General features: G+C 38.3%; 1 protein-coding gene across 3 annotated transcripts in view; it reads right to left on the bottom strand.

Annotated features, from left to right (window-relative positions):
* Window positions 1-14,967, bottom strand: part of Sbf2 (SET binding factor 2) — a 335,395-nt gene that overhangs the window by 188,910 nt on the left and 131,518 nt on the right. Inside the window, exon 1 of one of the 3 annotated variants that reach the window (XM_055627307.1) lies at window positions 10,252-10,300. The exons of the other annotated variants lie outside the window; for them this stretch is intronic. Coding sequence (XP_055483282.1) covers window positions 10,252-10,260 — 9 coding nt within the window. The 5' untranslated portion in view covers window positions 10,261-10,300. Of the gene's footprint in view, window positions 1-10,251; window positions 10,301-14,967 lie in introns of those variants that run through there. 3 annotated transcript variants of the gene reach the window in all.

Raw genomic sequence — 14,967 nt, 5'->3', positions numbered from 1 at the left:
ATAGATAGATAGATAGATAGATAGATAGATAGATAGATAGATAGATAACTTTTTTAAAGGAAGAGAACACTTTTGTACAAGAAGCAAAGCTTTGTAATTAGTGCCATGAAAATGTACATTTTCAAGTGGTGAAAATGTACATTTAAAGTAGATTTACCACGATAAAAAACAAAGTTAAAAAATCCCTAAGTATCAATACCTAATGACAGTCAACAAGTCCTGCAAAAATATTTGAAGTGTTAAGGGTTAAGAGCACTGGCTGGTCTTCTAGAGGATGCCACTTATATTCGCTGCATCCACACGGTGACTCATGGGATTCAAAGCTCTGGTGACTCTGCATGCAGGTGATACATAAACATAAATGGAGTCAAAACACCCACACACATAAAACAAAAATAAATCCTTAGACAGTGACAAAGGCAAGACAGAGTTCCCTGAAGGCTGTGGCCATACACTGTGACTACAAGGTTGGGAGGCACACCACAAGGTGGTGTGGCACTGCCTCGTGCCTACCCCAAAATCACACACTCCTGTTGGCATGTGCAGCTTTGCACCCAACCTCGTGGTGGCCAAGTCCCACTTCTGGTACTTTGTGTCACAGCTAAAGAAAAAGAGCTCCCAGGGGAGACTGTGAGCTTGCGCAGAAGTCCCCATGCAGACTGAGCTTCGGCATCTGGCTGCACTATGACTCCGGCAGCAGCATACATATGTACCGTCAGTCCCCGAGCACATAGGGAGGCTCCGAGCTACAAGAGCACTCCATCCAACCATTGCTAGCATGCAGTGTTTTCACAAGGGCACCCGTGCAGGATCCATTCAGCCAATCTAGGTAGACAAGATGACAGGTGCCAGTGGCCTCTGTCAAGCTGTCCAGGGCTCCAAGATGAAGTTCTTGCTGCCTCTGGCAATGCCAGAAGAACCTGCACTTTCACTGTCAAGATGCCCAATACCCTTTTCTTGATGGAGAGGTCTGCCAAATAAATTCCACCAAAGAGGAAAAGTAAGTAAGTCTTAAAAATTTTTTGAGTCCACAAATAATTCCTGTGCACTTACTGCTTGCAAGACTCTGACACACTGAAAGTTTTAAGGAGCAGGATAGCAAGTTAATCAAACACTGAGCTTTGTCAGTGGGTAGTCTGAAAGTCTAGAATATTTCCTCTAAAGCCACTTTCCTAGCCTTTTCTAGTATCTGTGGTCCAGCTTAAACTCACTTCCTCCTGAAACCTTCCTTTCCTGACCTTTGCTCTCTTGCTTTCCACTGTGGCTTACCAACATCTCAGACTTGCTTATGTCTGCTACTTCAGCCTTTCCCCAAATGCCACAAAATGCCAGTTGTCTACTTGACATCTCAAACATAGTCAAAACATAAGATTTAATCTTTCTGCATAAATTCCATTCTCCTATAGTGAGTGGTCCAGGTCTATTAATGCCAATCCCACTTTTTATGTGGCAAATCTCAAGTTCTCATTCTTTTATCATTTATAGCTCATATCCAACTGTCAAAATTTCCTGGCCTCTCAATTTTTTTTCACGGCTACGACAGAAGAGTGGAGATATATATATATATATATATATATATATATATATATATATATATATAATTTGGATTACCGCAATAGCCTGCTTTCATTCCTTTTATTTATTTATTTATTCATCTATCTATCTATTTTATCTTACTCGAATTTATTTCTTTTTTTAATTTTTTATTATTAATTATAGTTTATTTACTTTGTATCCCCCCATAACCCCCTCCCTCCCCCCTCCCAATCCCACCCTCCCTATTCCCTTTATTCTTAAGCCTTAATCTTCCTTGTTGCTCTTCAGAAATACCAGGAATGGTCCTATCTACCTGGACCTGCCTATTGTTTCTTTGCCTGGAATGCTTCCCAGAGAAGCTACTGCCTGTGTTCATGTCTCCGGTCTCATCTCCTTCCTGCTCTGAGAGCCACTGCTGCCACTAGCTATCTGAAATTACAGAGTCCAACATCTCCCTTATCCTTTTTCCTTTCCTTATTTTCTTTCTTCGTGCCATTATAGTTATCTAACACATTAACAAATTTAGAAATCTTGGCTTTTTTTTTATCTGTTTCTCCCACTAGACTAAATGAAGGCCAGGATTTCTGTTTCATTCAATGATGATTACTAAGTTCCTAAAATAAGGGCTGGTATACTTGGTTATTACCCGGTATTTGTTCACAGTATAAATACAAGAATAAAATTTCTTAAAATTGTTTTCTGGAGCTAATCAAGAAGGAGGACCCTGGGTAAGATGTTCAATCTTCATTCAGAATGGCAAATGGGATGGACATCGGAAAGGTGGAAACATGGAACAAGACAGGAGCCTATCACAGAGGGGCTCTGAAAGACTCTACCCTGCAGGGTATTAAAACAGATGCTGAGACTCACAGCCAAACTTTGGGCAGAGTGCAGGGAATCTTATGAAAGAATGGGGAGATAGAAAGACCTGGAGGGAACAGGAGCTCCACAAGAACAACAGAACCAAAAAATCTGGGCCCAGGGGTCTTTTCTGAGACTGATAATTCAACCAAAGACCATTCATAGAGATAACTTAAGAACCCCTGCATAGATGTAGCCCATGACAGGTAAGTATCCAAGTGGGTTCCCTAGTAAGGGGAACAGGGACTATCTCTGACATGAACTCTGTGGCTGGCACTTTGATCTCCTCCCCTGCCCCCAGCAGAGAGCAGCCTTACCAGGCCACAGAGGAAGACTATGAAACACAGTCCTGATGAGACCTGATAGGCTAGGGTCAGATAGAAGGGGAGGAGGTCCTCTACTATCAGTGGAGTAGGGTAGGGGCATGGGAGGAGATGAGGGAGGGAGGGCAGGATTGAGAGAGGATGAAGGTAGGGCTACAGATGGGATACAAAGTGAATAAATTATAATAAATAAAAAATTATATTAAAAATTATTTTCTGGATATTTTAGCAAGAGAAGTTTTTTCCCCTCATTTGAGGCCAGGAACTACATTTTCACTTCCCTTTAGAGTTCATTTGGTTTCTAGTATAGGGCAATATAACTAAAAATGACAAAGAACAAATAAAAATAAGTCTGGTTGGTTTCTGGAATCCCTCAAAATAACAGAAACATGATAATTATTAATTTACCAAAATTTCCACACCAAATGAATCATGGCTTTCATGAATTACTAAAAAACTCAAAATAGCAAAAGTGTCTGAAATTCCCAGAACAGATAAACCTATCTCATAAACATTTTATGAGATTGTGATATTTGCCTTAGAGTATCACTGAAAGACAACTTGAGTAAGCAGATAGCCATTTTAAATAAATGGCCATGAGACTATTTTAACCAAAGTACAAAACAGAATGTATAGCCATTAAAGATGTTCACTAGTTAAATACCCACTAATTATTAACAAGAAAAAAAAGAGTCAATACAATGTAAATCAGTATTAAGTAATAAGGTCATGTTTTCCATTTCTACACTGATCTTTTTTAACAGAGGTTGAGTTTTATTTTGTAAGTCCTGCAATGCTGTTATTAATCCCAGTAGCTGTCTTCTAAGAATCAATGTCCCAAAGGCTGGGGGTGAAGGTCACTACTGAACACTTGCTTGACCCCAGCAATGAAGTGTATATGTGCATGCATTCCTGTGTGCGTTCCCCCACATACATATAAATACAATGTCTCAAGTTTACGATAAGTCATCATCCCACTTTGAAGAAAAATGTATGCAGAGAGCTGTTATGTAAAATGAGGTGTTTTTCCTAAGATAATATAAACATTTTTAATAACTTTTTCTAGAAATAATTTATCAGGCCATGGAAATCATGCTTCTTCTATTTTGTGGCTTTTGAGTAATAAACACCAGTGACACTGGTTTGTAAGTTTTGTTTGAAAACAAGGTTTCACTGTTGCCCACGATAGCTTGAAACTTCCTATGTGGCCTGAAGTGGCCTGGAGCTTATGGAATCCTCCTGACCGAGCTTCTTGAGTGTTGGGATTACAGGCATAAGCAATCATGTGAAGACTGGCTGTGTATTTAACAATGTCAAATTTTCACAAAAAAACCAGGAAATTAAATAAATTAAGAGATTTGTATATGCTTTAAAATGTAGTATTTGATATTCTGAAATACTGCTACATTGTCTAGCTCAACCTTATAAGGCTTCTAACTTAAAAAAAATTTTATTTTTAGATTGCCTCATTAAAGCTACAGATTTAAATAACTTTTACTAAATTAGCATGCATTGCGTTGGAAGGTTGTTTCATTTTTTAAAACTAAAAAAAAAAAAAACTGTGTATGAAGTGTTCTGCCTACATGTTTGATCTATGCACCACATGCACAGCTGGTGACTGAGGAATACAAAAGAGGGAGGTTGTAAGTTGCCCTGTAAGCCCTGGGTATCGAGCCCTGGCCCTCTGGAAGAGCAGCCAGTGCTATTAACCATGAAGCCACCTTTCCAGGCGCCACCTCATCTTTTATCCACATCTGACTCACTTGCCATACCTTACCTATTATTAGGTATTTACGTCTGCAGGTTATTACACTGACCTATGTGAGACTCTCCACCCATATACGGTCCTGTTATGCTGGTCATCCCCATGCTCCAGTATGGGCTAAATTAACATGTTATAAAAAGTACTCCCCCAACGCTATTGCCCTTTAAACACAACCTAAAACACAGGGCTAAAATGTACTCTGACTTCATGTGATGACTCCACAGGGCTGAGAGGCTCTGGCCTCAGGAAGTGTTCCTCATAGAGCTCAGGTTAGACACTTCAGCCACATGTTTGCTGTATCCTGATGCTTGATTTTTACATCACAGTAAATGTTGCACTCAACATCTATCATGCTCATTTCCACTAATACCGCATTACCCTAAAAATCTTGCCACATTTCTTGAAACATTCAGTTTTTTAGAGAAGGATAAAAAAAAAAAATCTGTAAGCGTAAAATTTAGTTCTAAATTTCCTTTCTAAAATACATTTTCTCACCATGTACCATCATTGAGTTTCCTTAATAAAACAAAGACTTCGAACATTTCAGAAATAAAAACAGTAGAGTCTAAATAGTTGCAAAAATTCTTTAGGCTACAAAACTCCCCTGAAAAGCTTCCTCATTTTCTGCCAAATGATTATTTAATCACAATGGCACGTTCACATGATAAAACCTGGTGCATCCTGGCAACAGCCTGGAAAATACCAGATCCACAATAAGTACATCCTACTTAACACAAAAGTCTGTGCAATAATAGCACAGGTCCTGACTCCATAGTGCTAGCAAGGCAGGGAGATTCAACTGCAGGAGCTAACTGCTCCCCAGAAGGCTGTGGCTGCTTTCAATCACATGAAAACCCTCTTACAAGTCATCACTTTCTAGCATTGCCCCTAGAAGTTGACAGATATTACTTAGCTAAAGGTCTTCTAATCAAACAATTTTAGATAAATTAAGCCAATGAATTAAGCCAAGTTTAAAAGAGTGTCTTAACAGCATGATGTGTAACTTCAAGTAGAAAAGGCATAGCAAATCAAAACAACCCTGAGATTTCACCTTACACCCATCAGAATGGCTAAGATCAAAAACTCAAGTGTCAACAACATGCTGGAGAGGATGTGGAAAAAAGGGAACCCTCCTTCATTGCTGATGGGAATGTAAACTTGTACAACCACTTTGGAAATCAATCTGGCACCTTCTCAGACAATTAGGAATAGTGCTACCTCAAGACCCAGCTATACCTATATACCTAGGCATATATCCAAAAGATGCTCAAGTATACAATATGGACATTCGCTCAACCATGTTCATAGCAGCTTTATTTGTAATAGCCAGAACGTGGAAACAACCCAAATGTCCTTCAACTGGAGAATGGATACAGAAATTGTGGTACTTTTACACAATGGAACACTACTCAGCAATTAAAAACAAGGAAATCGTGAAATTTGCAGGCAAATGGCAGGAACTAGAAAAGATCATTCTGAGTGAGGTATCCCAGAAGCAGAAAGAGACACTTTTAACAGGGTGCTTTTATTCCAAACCTAATACCCTGTTAGAACACACGTCTAGAAAAGGCTGTCATAAAATGCACCGGCATATTAAATGTGTGAAGCTTCTATGTATTTGTCCTAGTTCTTTAGAAGTCTAGGTAGGTGTAATGCTTCGTGTTCATTAATAGAGCGATCTTGTTGACATCTGTTCCATTAATTCTCCTGTTTCACAAAGATAAGATTTGTACAGATAGGGTGCTAGACAACAAGGCACTGCATAGTAGTCCTAGCACATCTATACTCCTTTTCTTTCTTTTTTTTCACATTTAAAGTTTTTTTATTTTGTGAATTGAAACCTCAAGATACGGTGGCTGTATTAATGACACCCTCCCCTCTGCTCATGGCACCAAAGATCTGTTACATCACCCTGTCTTCAGACCCTAGCGACATAATCTGTTAGCCATGGTAGCACAGTTTAGTCACTATGGGTCTGACTTTTCTTCTTTTTTTATATTAATTTTTATTTTTTTAATATTAATCACAGGTTATTTACTTTGTATCCCAGTCATAGCCTCTTCCCTCATTCCCTCCCAATCCCACCCTCCCTCCCTCAACCCCTCCCTGCCCCTTTCCAAGTCTACTGATCGGGGCGGTCCTTCTCCCTTCCATCTGACCCTAGCTTATCAGGTACCTTCAGGACTGGCTGCAATATCCTCCTCTGTGGCCAAGCAAGGCTGTTCCTCCCTCAGGGAGGTAAAGGAGCCAGTCATTGAGTTTATGTCAGAAATAGTTCCTGTTCCCCTTACTATGGAAACCCACTTGGATACTGAGTTACCATGGGCTACATCCAAGCAGGGGTTCTAGGTTATATCCAGACATGGTCCTGGGTTGGAGAAACAATCTCATAGAGGACCCCTGTACCCTGATATATTTTGTCCTTGTGGAGCTCCTGTCCTCTCCCGATCATATTAACTCCCCCTTTTATTGTATGCTTCCCTGCACTCTACCGAAGGTTTGGTTATGAGTCTCAGCATCTGCTTTGCTACGCTACTAGGTAGAGTCTTTCAGTGGCCCTCTGCGGTAGGCTCCTGTCCTGTTTCTTGTTTTCTCCTACTTTCCATGTCCATCCCATTTGTCTAAGTGAGGATTGATCATCTTACTCCAGGTCCTCTTTCTTGTTTATCTTCTTTAGGTGCACATATTTTAGTATGTTTATCCTGTCTTATAGGACTATATAAGTGAGTATATAGCATGTGTGTCTTTCTGCTCCTGGGACACCTCACTCAGGATGATCTTTTCTAGATCCCACCATTTGCCTGCAAATTTCATGATTTCCTTGTTTTTAATTGCTGCGAAGTATTCCATTGTGTAAAAGTACCACAATTTCTATATCCATTCCTCTGTTGATGAACTAGGCTGTTTCCAGCTTCTGGCTATTACGAATAAAGCTGCTACAAACATGGTTGAGCATGTGTACTTGAGCATCTTTTGGATATATGCCTAGGAATGGTATGGCTGGATCTTGAGGGAGCACTATTCCTAATTGTCTAAGAAAGGTCCAGATTGATTTCCAAAGTGGTTGTACAAGTTTACATTCCCATCAGCAATGGAAGAAGGTTCCCAATTCTCCACAACCTCTCCAGCATGTGTTGTCACTTGAGTTTTTAACCTTTGCCATTCTGACAGGTGTAAGGTGAAACTCAGAGTCATTTTGATTTGCATCTCTCTGATGGCTAAGGACACTGAGCATCTCTTTAGGTGTTTCTCTGCCATTCTATATTCCTCTACAGAGAATTCTCTGTTTAGCTCCATACCCCATTTTTTAATCAGATTACTTGATTTGTTGCTTTTTAATTTCTTTAGTTCTTTATATATTCTGGATATCAGCCCTGTCAGATATAGGGTTGGTGAAGATCCTTTCCCAGTCTGTAGACTGTCATTTTGTTCTGATAACAATGTCTTTTGCTTTACAGAAGCTTTTCAGTTTCATGAGGTCCCATTTATCAATTGTTGCTCTAAGAGCCTGTGCTGTTGGTGTTCTGTTCAGGAAGTTGTCTCCTGTGCCAATGAGTTCCAAGGTCTTCCCCACTTTTTCTTCTAACCAATTTAGTGTATCTGGTTTTATGTTGAGGTCTTTGATCCACCTGGACTTTAGTTTTGTGCAGGGTGATAAATATGGATCTATTTTCATTTTTCTGCATGTAGACAACCAGCTGGACCAGCACCATTTGTTGAAGATGCTGTCTTTTTCCCATTGAATGGTTTTGGCTTCTTTGTCGAAAATCAAGTATTCATAGGTGTTTGGGTTTATTTCTGGGTCTTCTATTCGGTTCCATTGATCTACTTTTCTGCTTCTATACCAATACCATGCCAGAGCTGAGGACCGAACCCAGGGCCTTGCACTTGCTAGGCAAGCGCTCTATCACTGAGCTAAATCCCCAACCCCTCTTTTCTTTTTTCTTTATTTTCCTTTCCCTTTCTTTCTTCCTTCCTTTCTTTCTTTTTCTTTCTTTCACCTTTTCTTTGCTTTTTTAGAGACAGGGTTTCTCTGTGTAGCCTTGGCTATCCTGGACTCACTTTGTAGACCAGGCTGGCCTGGAACTCACAGAGATCCACCTGCCTCTGCCTCCTAGAGTGCTGGAATTACAGGCATGTGCCACCTTGCCTAACTAAGTTTTATGTTTTAAACCTAGATGAGAGTAAAGTCATTTAATGCAACAATGAAAACTATACACACACATATACTGGGGGTAGAAGAAAAGAACTAAGCGAGCATATTAAGGAAGCAATGTATCTTGCATATGTTAAAGACAATATATGAGTTCCACTCCCTTTTAATCTGTTTTGCTTTTTTTTTCTCTTATATAAAAACAAGATAGCAAGTAGCTTTCTAGTGGCTATACAATTAAAAGGTGACTATAAGTTTACTGACATCAGAATATGCCATATATAAACACAAGCTCTTAAAGGACTATCTATATGGAAAGTATGTACATTTGTATTATGTTTGTTTGCACTTTTAATATGAAAAATGTTTAGAAGATTATTTCAAATGCCTTTAGGCCATGGGATTATAGTTGATATGGATCATATGAAAATATATGCACACCCGGAGCAAAACAATTTTCTTAAATGTTTATATTTGTATTATTTTTAAAACAAAGAGCTAAATGTTAAATAGCGATGTATTAGTGCGTGTTTATTTATTAAACATTTGTAGCTCGTTAGCCACAAAGCACCTGTTGCAAAAGGCTCTATGCAGGAAATTCAATGTCACATGAATGTTAAGAGTAACACAGGTGAAAAAACAGCACCAGTCAAAACAACTTTATAACTAGAGTTCAGAGTCATATCTGAGAAGGAACTCTGTGAAGCCCATGCACAACAGTAAACTGGGATTTAAAAAACTAAGATCATCAAAACATAAAAAGATAATTAGGACAATAGGAAGCAAAATGAAAAAGAGAAATCCGACAAGAAGAGAATCCAAAAAGGTTAAGCTTTAAAAGAAAAATGCAACATATTTTGTTCTTTGACTGTCTTGAACTGTAATGCATCCTTACATAACTGCCATTTAGATTTACTATTTTAATACATATATCCTTAAAAAATAGTAACCTAAACTAATTTTTTTTATTAATTACAGTTTATTCACTTTGTATCCCCCCTGTACCTCCCTCCTTCCTCCCCTCCCAATCCCACCCTCCCTCTTCCCCACCTATGTCCCTCTCCCAGTCCACTGAAAAGGGAGGTCCTCCTCCCCTTCCCTCTGACCCTAGTCTATCAGGTCTCATCAGAAGTGGCTGCACTGTCTTCTTCTGTGGCCTGGAAAGGCTGCTCTCCCCTCAAGGGGAGGTGATCAAAGGGCAGGCCATTTTTATGTTACACATATTGAACTAAAACTTATTGCTTATTTTATCATTAAAGTTAAAAGGATAAATTTGAACATTAGTTTTAATATCAAATAGTATGATGGTTTATTGGTGTTTTTAAGTTTTGGCATCCGTTATTTCCAGAAGTTTTACTAAATATACTGTTTAAAACAACTTTTGCTCATCAACTAATAGCCAGTAAGTCAGATTTAATGAATTATTCAGTGTAAACTATATGATCTCTGGCACAGCAACCTATTTCTGGTGTGATAGCACTGGCCTTAATCCCAGGGCTCAGAAGGTTGAAACACAAGGACAATATGAGGTCAGCATAATCTGACCGTATTACAAAACAAACAACACTACCCACAAAACAACAACAGAACCCAAGGAAACATATAAACCTCACCAACTTCATGCTTCCAATGTAAGATACTGATGTGGTATGGTCTTGACTGTGCTTCTCAACTACCACTTCTGTGCCAACATTTCTCCTGTTCTCATGCCAACCCCATACTGATGTAACTTCTGTGGTGCTACAGCATACGTGCGGTACCCACCTCACGGAGACAGATAGAGTCAAGCTCACTAACTGTCCTGGGTTAGGTCTTTAGTCTCTCTGAAAAATAGGAGTGTAACAGAGACTAAAATGGGATTAAGTGATGTGAGTTAAATACAATGGAATGAGATAAGGCAGTACCAAACCTTGGCACAGGTTTGGAACATGCCAAGGTTTAATTAATCATAAAACCTCATAACTTAATTTCTTGTCCCCAAATTTTTTCCCAGATTGTCCTTTTTCTTATCTCTTGATTTTTAAGTGTGTACTTAGATTTTTATAAAGTCGCTATAGACCTGTTGTACAGGGTCCAGTCACCATCTGTTTCATTGACTAGTACTTAGACTGTACTTTGGGACAGTTTTGCACCTGAATTTTGGGTTTGCCTCCACAGCCCAATTTTATGTCCACTGAGATAAAAACAACACAAAAGAGTATCTTATTGCTTCTGTGTCTTTTTCTTTCTTCATCTTACCTCCCCAAATCACCCTCATTAATCCCTACATCATTTTTTAATGGCAACTAATTTGCTGATACACTAAATGTCTTTACTGAGAATTTCATAATTATTATTGATTCACAAATGTAAAACACATTTAAAAACTTAAAAAGATACAAACTTAAATGAAAGAACTTAGATATATGTTTCATGTAAGCAATAAAAAATGCCGTATCTGTCATCTTTTTTACTCATTATTTTAAAAAAAAGCCAAGGCTCATATTATCTAGTTGGATAATTTTGGAAACATGTTATCAAAAGTTTAATGCCAAAGATTTGCTTGTGATTACTGAGCATGTTACTGTATTTTAGAAAAGATAAAAGAGCCAATATTTTTTAAATTGCACAACTTTGCTCTAAATGCTGGACATCCTGAAGTTCTTTCTCTTTAGTATTCCAAGCAATGTGTCACAGAGTACATTTCATATGAAGTAATTCATGCCAAATGAGTTAAGATCTATTTTGAACTGATTTTGATAATATGATCCAAAAATAAAAGAAAAACACATTTGTTAAAAACAGTGCCAAAAGTGAGAATAATGTTACTAATGACCTAAAAAGGAACATCTTTTAGTTTATTTTTCCACCCCAAATTGTCTTTCACAGTTTATACCCTCATTTAGAACAAACTCAAATGACAATACCTTGTTTCTAACACAGAAAAGGAGGCTTACAACTTCAGCTGGCACCTAGCACCTAAGCATCATCATACAAAGGCAGAATCGGATAACCTATTTATATTTTCGGGATTAAAAAACTTAAAGGAAACAGGCTTCAAATGTTTTAAAGTTAGCTGTAAAAAAATAAATTATAATTTTGGGTCCTTTTAAATGGCAAGGGGGCAAACACCTGAGCTAAATGAGAGGGAAGCTGTTAGACTCTGATTCAAAATACACAGGAACCCACACCATGGCTTCCAGTATTTACCCTTCCCCAGGGGAAACAAGGCTCCTTAATGAAATATCTCATTTCAGGGCTGGTGCTAGAAAAAGCCACAAGTTGGATTACAGCTTGCTATGACACAGAGTTTTAAAGTGTTTACATAATAAGCAAACCACAAACCAAAGGAGACCTAGCTTAGAAAGTGGCCACTGACCAGATATTGGAGAACATGAGCATGAAAACCATGAAAGCCATTAATGAATTAGGGATTCTGAACAGAAGCAGGGAAAGCTGGAATCAACGAGCTCATGGCTTAGCCAGAGGAGAAGAGAGCCTTGCTTATAGGAATATGTCAATTGCTGGCCCAGCATGGTGGCACATATCTTTAATACCAGACTTGGAGAGCTACAGCAGGTAACCTCTGTAATTCTAAGGCCAGCATGATCTACATAGCAAGCTATGTAGATAGGTCAGTAAAGGCAACACAGTGAGACTCTGTCTAAAAAAAAGAAAAGAAAAAAAGCAAGGACTGTCTCTAGTTCCATTTACCTGAAAACTTCATTTTTTCTTAACAACTGACTAATATTCCATTGTGTAAATTTATCACATTTTCATTATCCATTCATCAGTTGGTGTATATCTAGGCTGTTTCTAATTTTTGGCTATTATGAATAGTGCAGCAATGAACATGGATGGGCAAGTAAAATGGAGAGTCCTTCCATTATATGCCCAAGAGTGACATAGCTGGATCTTGTGATGGTGAAATTTTCACCTTCCTGTGGAATCTCCATCCTAGTTTTCATAGCACTTTTCACTACCCCCAGCAATGAATAAGTATTCGCTTCCCTCCCATACTCACAGCATGTACTGTCATTTGTTATAGTAGTTTGGGCATTTGGACTAGGGCAAAATGAAATCTCAAGGTATTTTTAATTTTCATTTCCCTGATGGCAAGGATGTTGAACATTTCTTTAAGTGTTTCTTAGCCACGTGTGTTTCAGTTTTTGAGAACTCTTTGTTTAGGTCTATACTCCCATTTTTAAATTGGGTTGTTAAGTTCAGTTTTGGGTGGGTTTTTGTTGTTGTTGTTGTTGTTCTTTATTCTAGATACTAGTACCTTTATCAGATGTATAATTGATAAATTTTTTCTCATTCTGTAGGCTACTGCTTTGCTTAAATGATGGTGTCCTTGGCTGGAGAGAAACTTTTTAGCTTCATGAGGTCTAATTTATTAGTTGTTGTCCTTAGTTCCTGTGTTCTATTCAGAAAGTCCTTTCCTGTGTCAGTGAGTTCAAGCCTATTCCCCACTTTCTCTTCTATCAGGTTCATTGTATTTGGCCTTATGTTGAGATACTCGATCCATTTGGAGTTGAGTTTTGTGCGGAGTGATAAAAATAAGTCTATTTTCTTTCTTCTACATGCAGTCATCTAGTATGACAAGAACATTTGTTGAAGATGCATTTTTTTTACAGCGTGTATTTTTGGCTTCTTTGTGAAAACAAAACAAAAACCAGGTGTCTGTATGTGTATGTGTGTAGAATTGTGCCTGAGTCTTCAATTTGATTCCATTGTTCAACATGCCTATTTTTATGCTAATACCAAGCTGTTTTTATTTTATATGGCTCTGTGGGGTGGTCATATCTCCAGCAGTTCTTTTATTATTAAGCATCATATTAGGTACCTCAGATATCTTTTTAAAATATTTCCACATAAAGTTGAAGATTAATTTTTTAATTTCTGTGAAGAATTCTGTGGAATCTGATGAGGATCCCATTGAAACTATAGATTGTTTTTGGTAGGATAACAATTTTCACCTACTGATAAAGGCACTTGGGAGAGCTTTCCATCTTCCACGTAACTAGTAAGGGACCAGCAAGGAGAAGATCTTCCAAGGAAAGGTAAAACAATGTATAGTGATAAAGGGGATATAGAGATAAAGGGAATAAAGAGATAAGAAATGTAAATAGGAAGATTAAATGAGGAAGGAGTGGAATGACAGGGTACAGGAGGGAATATGGGAAAAGACAAAGAAGACAAACTATAAAGGCCTTCTGAAAGCCATATGGAAACATACTACTGTAGACGCTTCCTAAAATATAAACATGAAAAGGTTTTAAATAGAGTCACCATATAGTGAAGGAAACAATACCCTAACTAGAGATATTTTGCTATCAAATAAAATCTCTGGTGCCAGGAATGGGTTATATCTTGAGAAATTGGTCATAAAGGTCCTACAGACCCTTCCCTGACACACATCATAGGTTATTTCCAAGGCTATTAGTCACTCTTCATGACCAAATCTGTGTCACTGAACATGGTGAAACCAAGCTGGTGCCAACTAGAAGCTAAGCTTCAGCCCTATTAACTGGAGTTCATATTGTTGGAAGGTACTTGGGCATGCTGTCAGAAGAGAAAGGTAATCATCAATATTGCCAGCTATAAACCCTGTGATCTATAACAGTGACCTGCCTACAAGATATATTTGTATAATAGTGGCAACAATGTTATGGGAGTAACCAACTTTTTTTTTTCTTTTAAATTGCACTAAGGCGCACTCAATGAGACAAAAACCATACCTGACACTGCTGAAGTGGCCAAGAATCTGAGACGGTAGAAGTCATGCTCTAGGAGAAAACCTACTACTATTATCCTGCTAAAAGAGAACATAGCAATAAAAGCGACTCTTAATGACACATGGATAGTCTCACAGAACAGAGCATCATTCTTTTTTTTTTTTAAGACAAAAGGTTTTTATTCAAAAAATGCCAAGTATAAAAAAAATCTTTTATTCCCCTGTACAGTATTTCACTTAGATAAAACCAGCAGGCTACATGCTGCTCAAAGCATAGCTCCAGAAAGGATCCGGAAAGTACACTGTCTTTCTGTCTTATACAGTCAACAATGTCCCTTCCCAGACAGAGGCCAGACCCATTCCAGCAAGCAGGCAAGAGGTCCTCACCAAAGGGAGCTACAGCAGCGCTATTCCACTGGAGCCACAACACCCCAGCAAGCGTTACAGCCCTCCTTAGAAGGTCCCTAAGTCGGGAGAAAATTTTAATTAAAAAAACCCAAAAAACGGAACTTGACAATAAAATTCTAGGGCAACAGCCAGTGGGAAGTTTGGAACAGGAAGGCAACTAGATAGATAGATAGATAGATAGATAGATAGATAGATAGATAGATAG

Source organism: Psammomys obesus, unplaced genomic scaffold (assembly GCF_907164565.1).
Source record: "Psammomys obesus unplaced genomic scaffold, mPsaObe1.curated_primary_1811, whole genome shotgun sequence".
NCBI classification, from domain to species: Eukaryota; Metazoa; Chordata; class Mammalia; order Rodentia; family Muridae; genus Psammomys; species Psammomys obesus.
The sequence above is the reverse complement of the archived record's forward strand: the minus strand, read 5'-3'. Positions and strand labels throughout refer to the sequence as shown.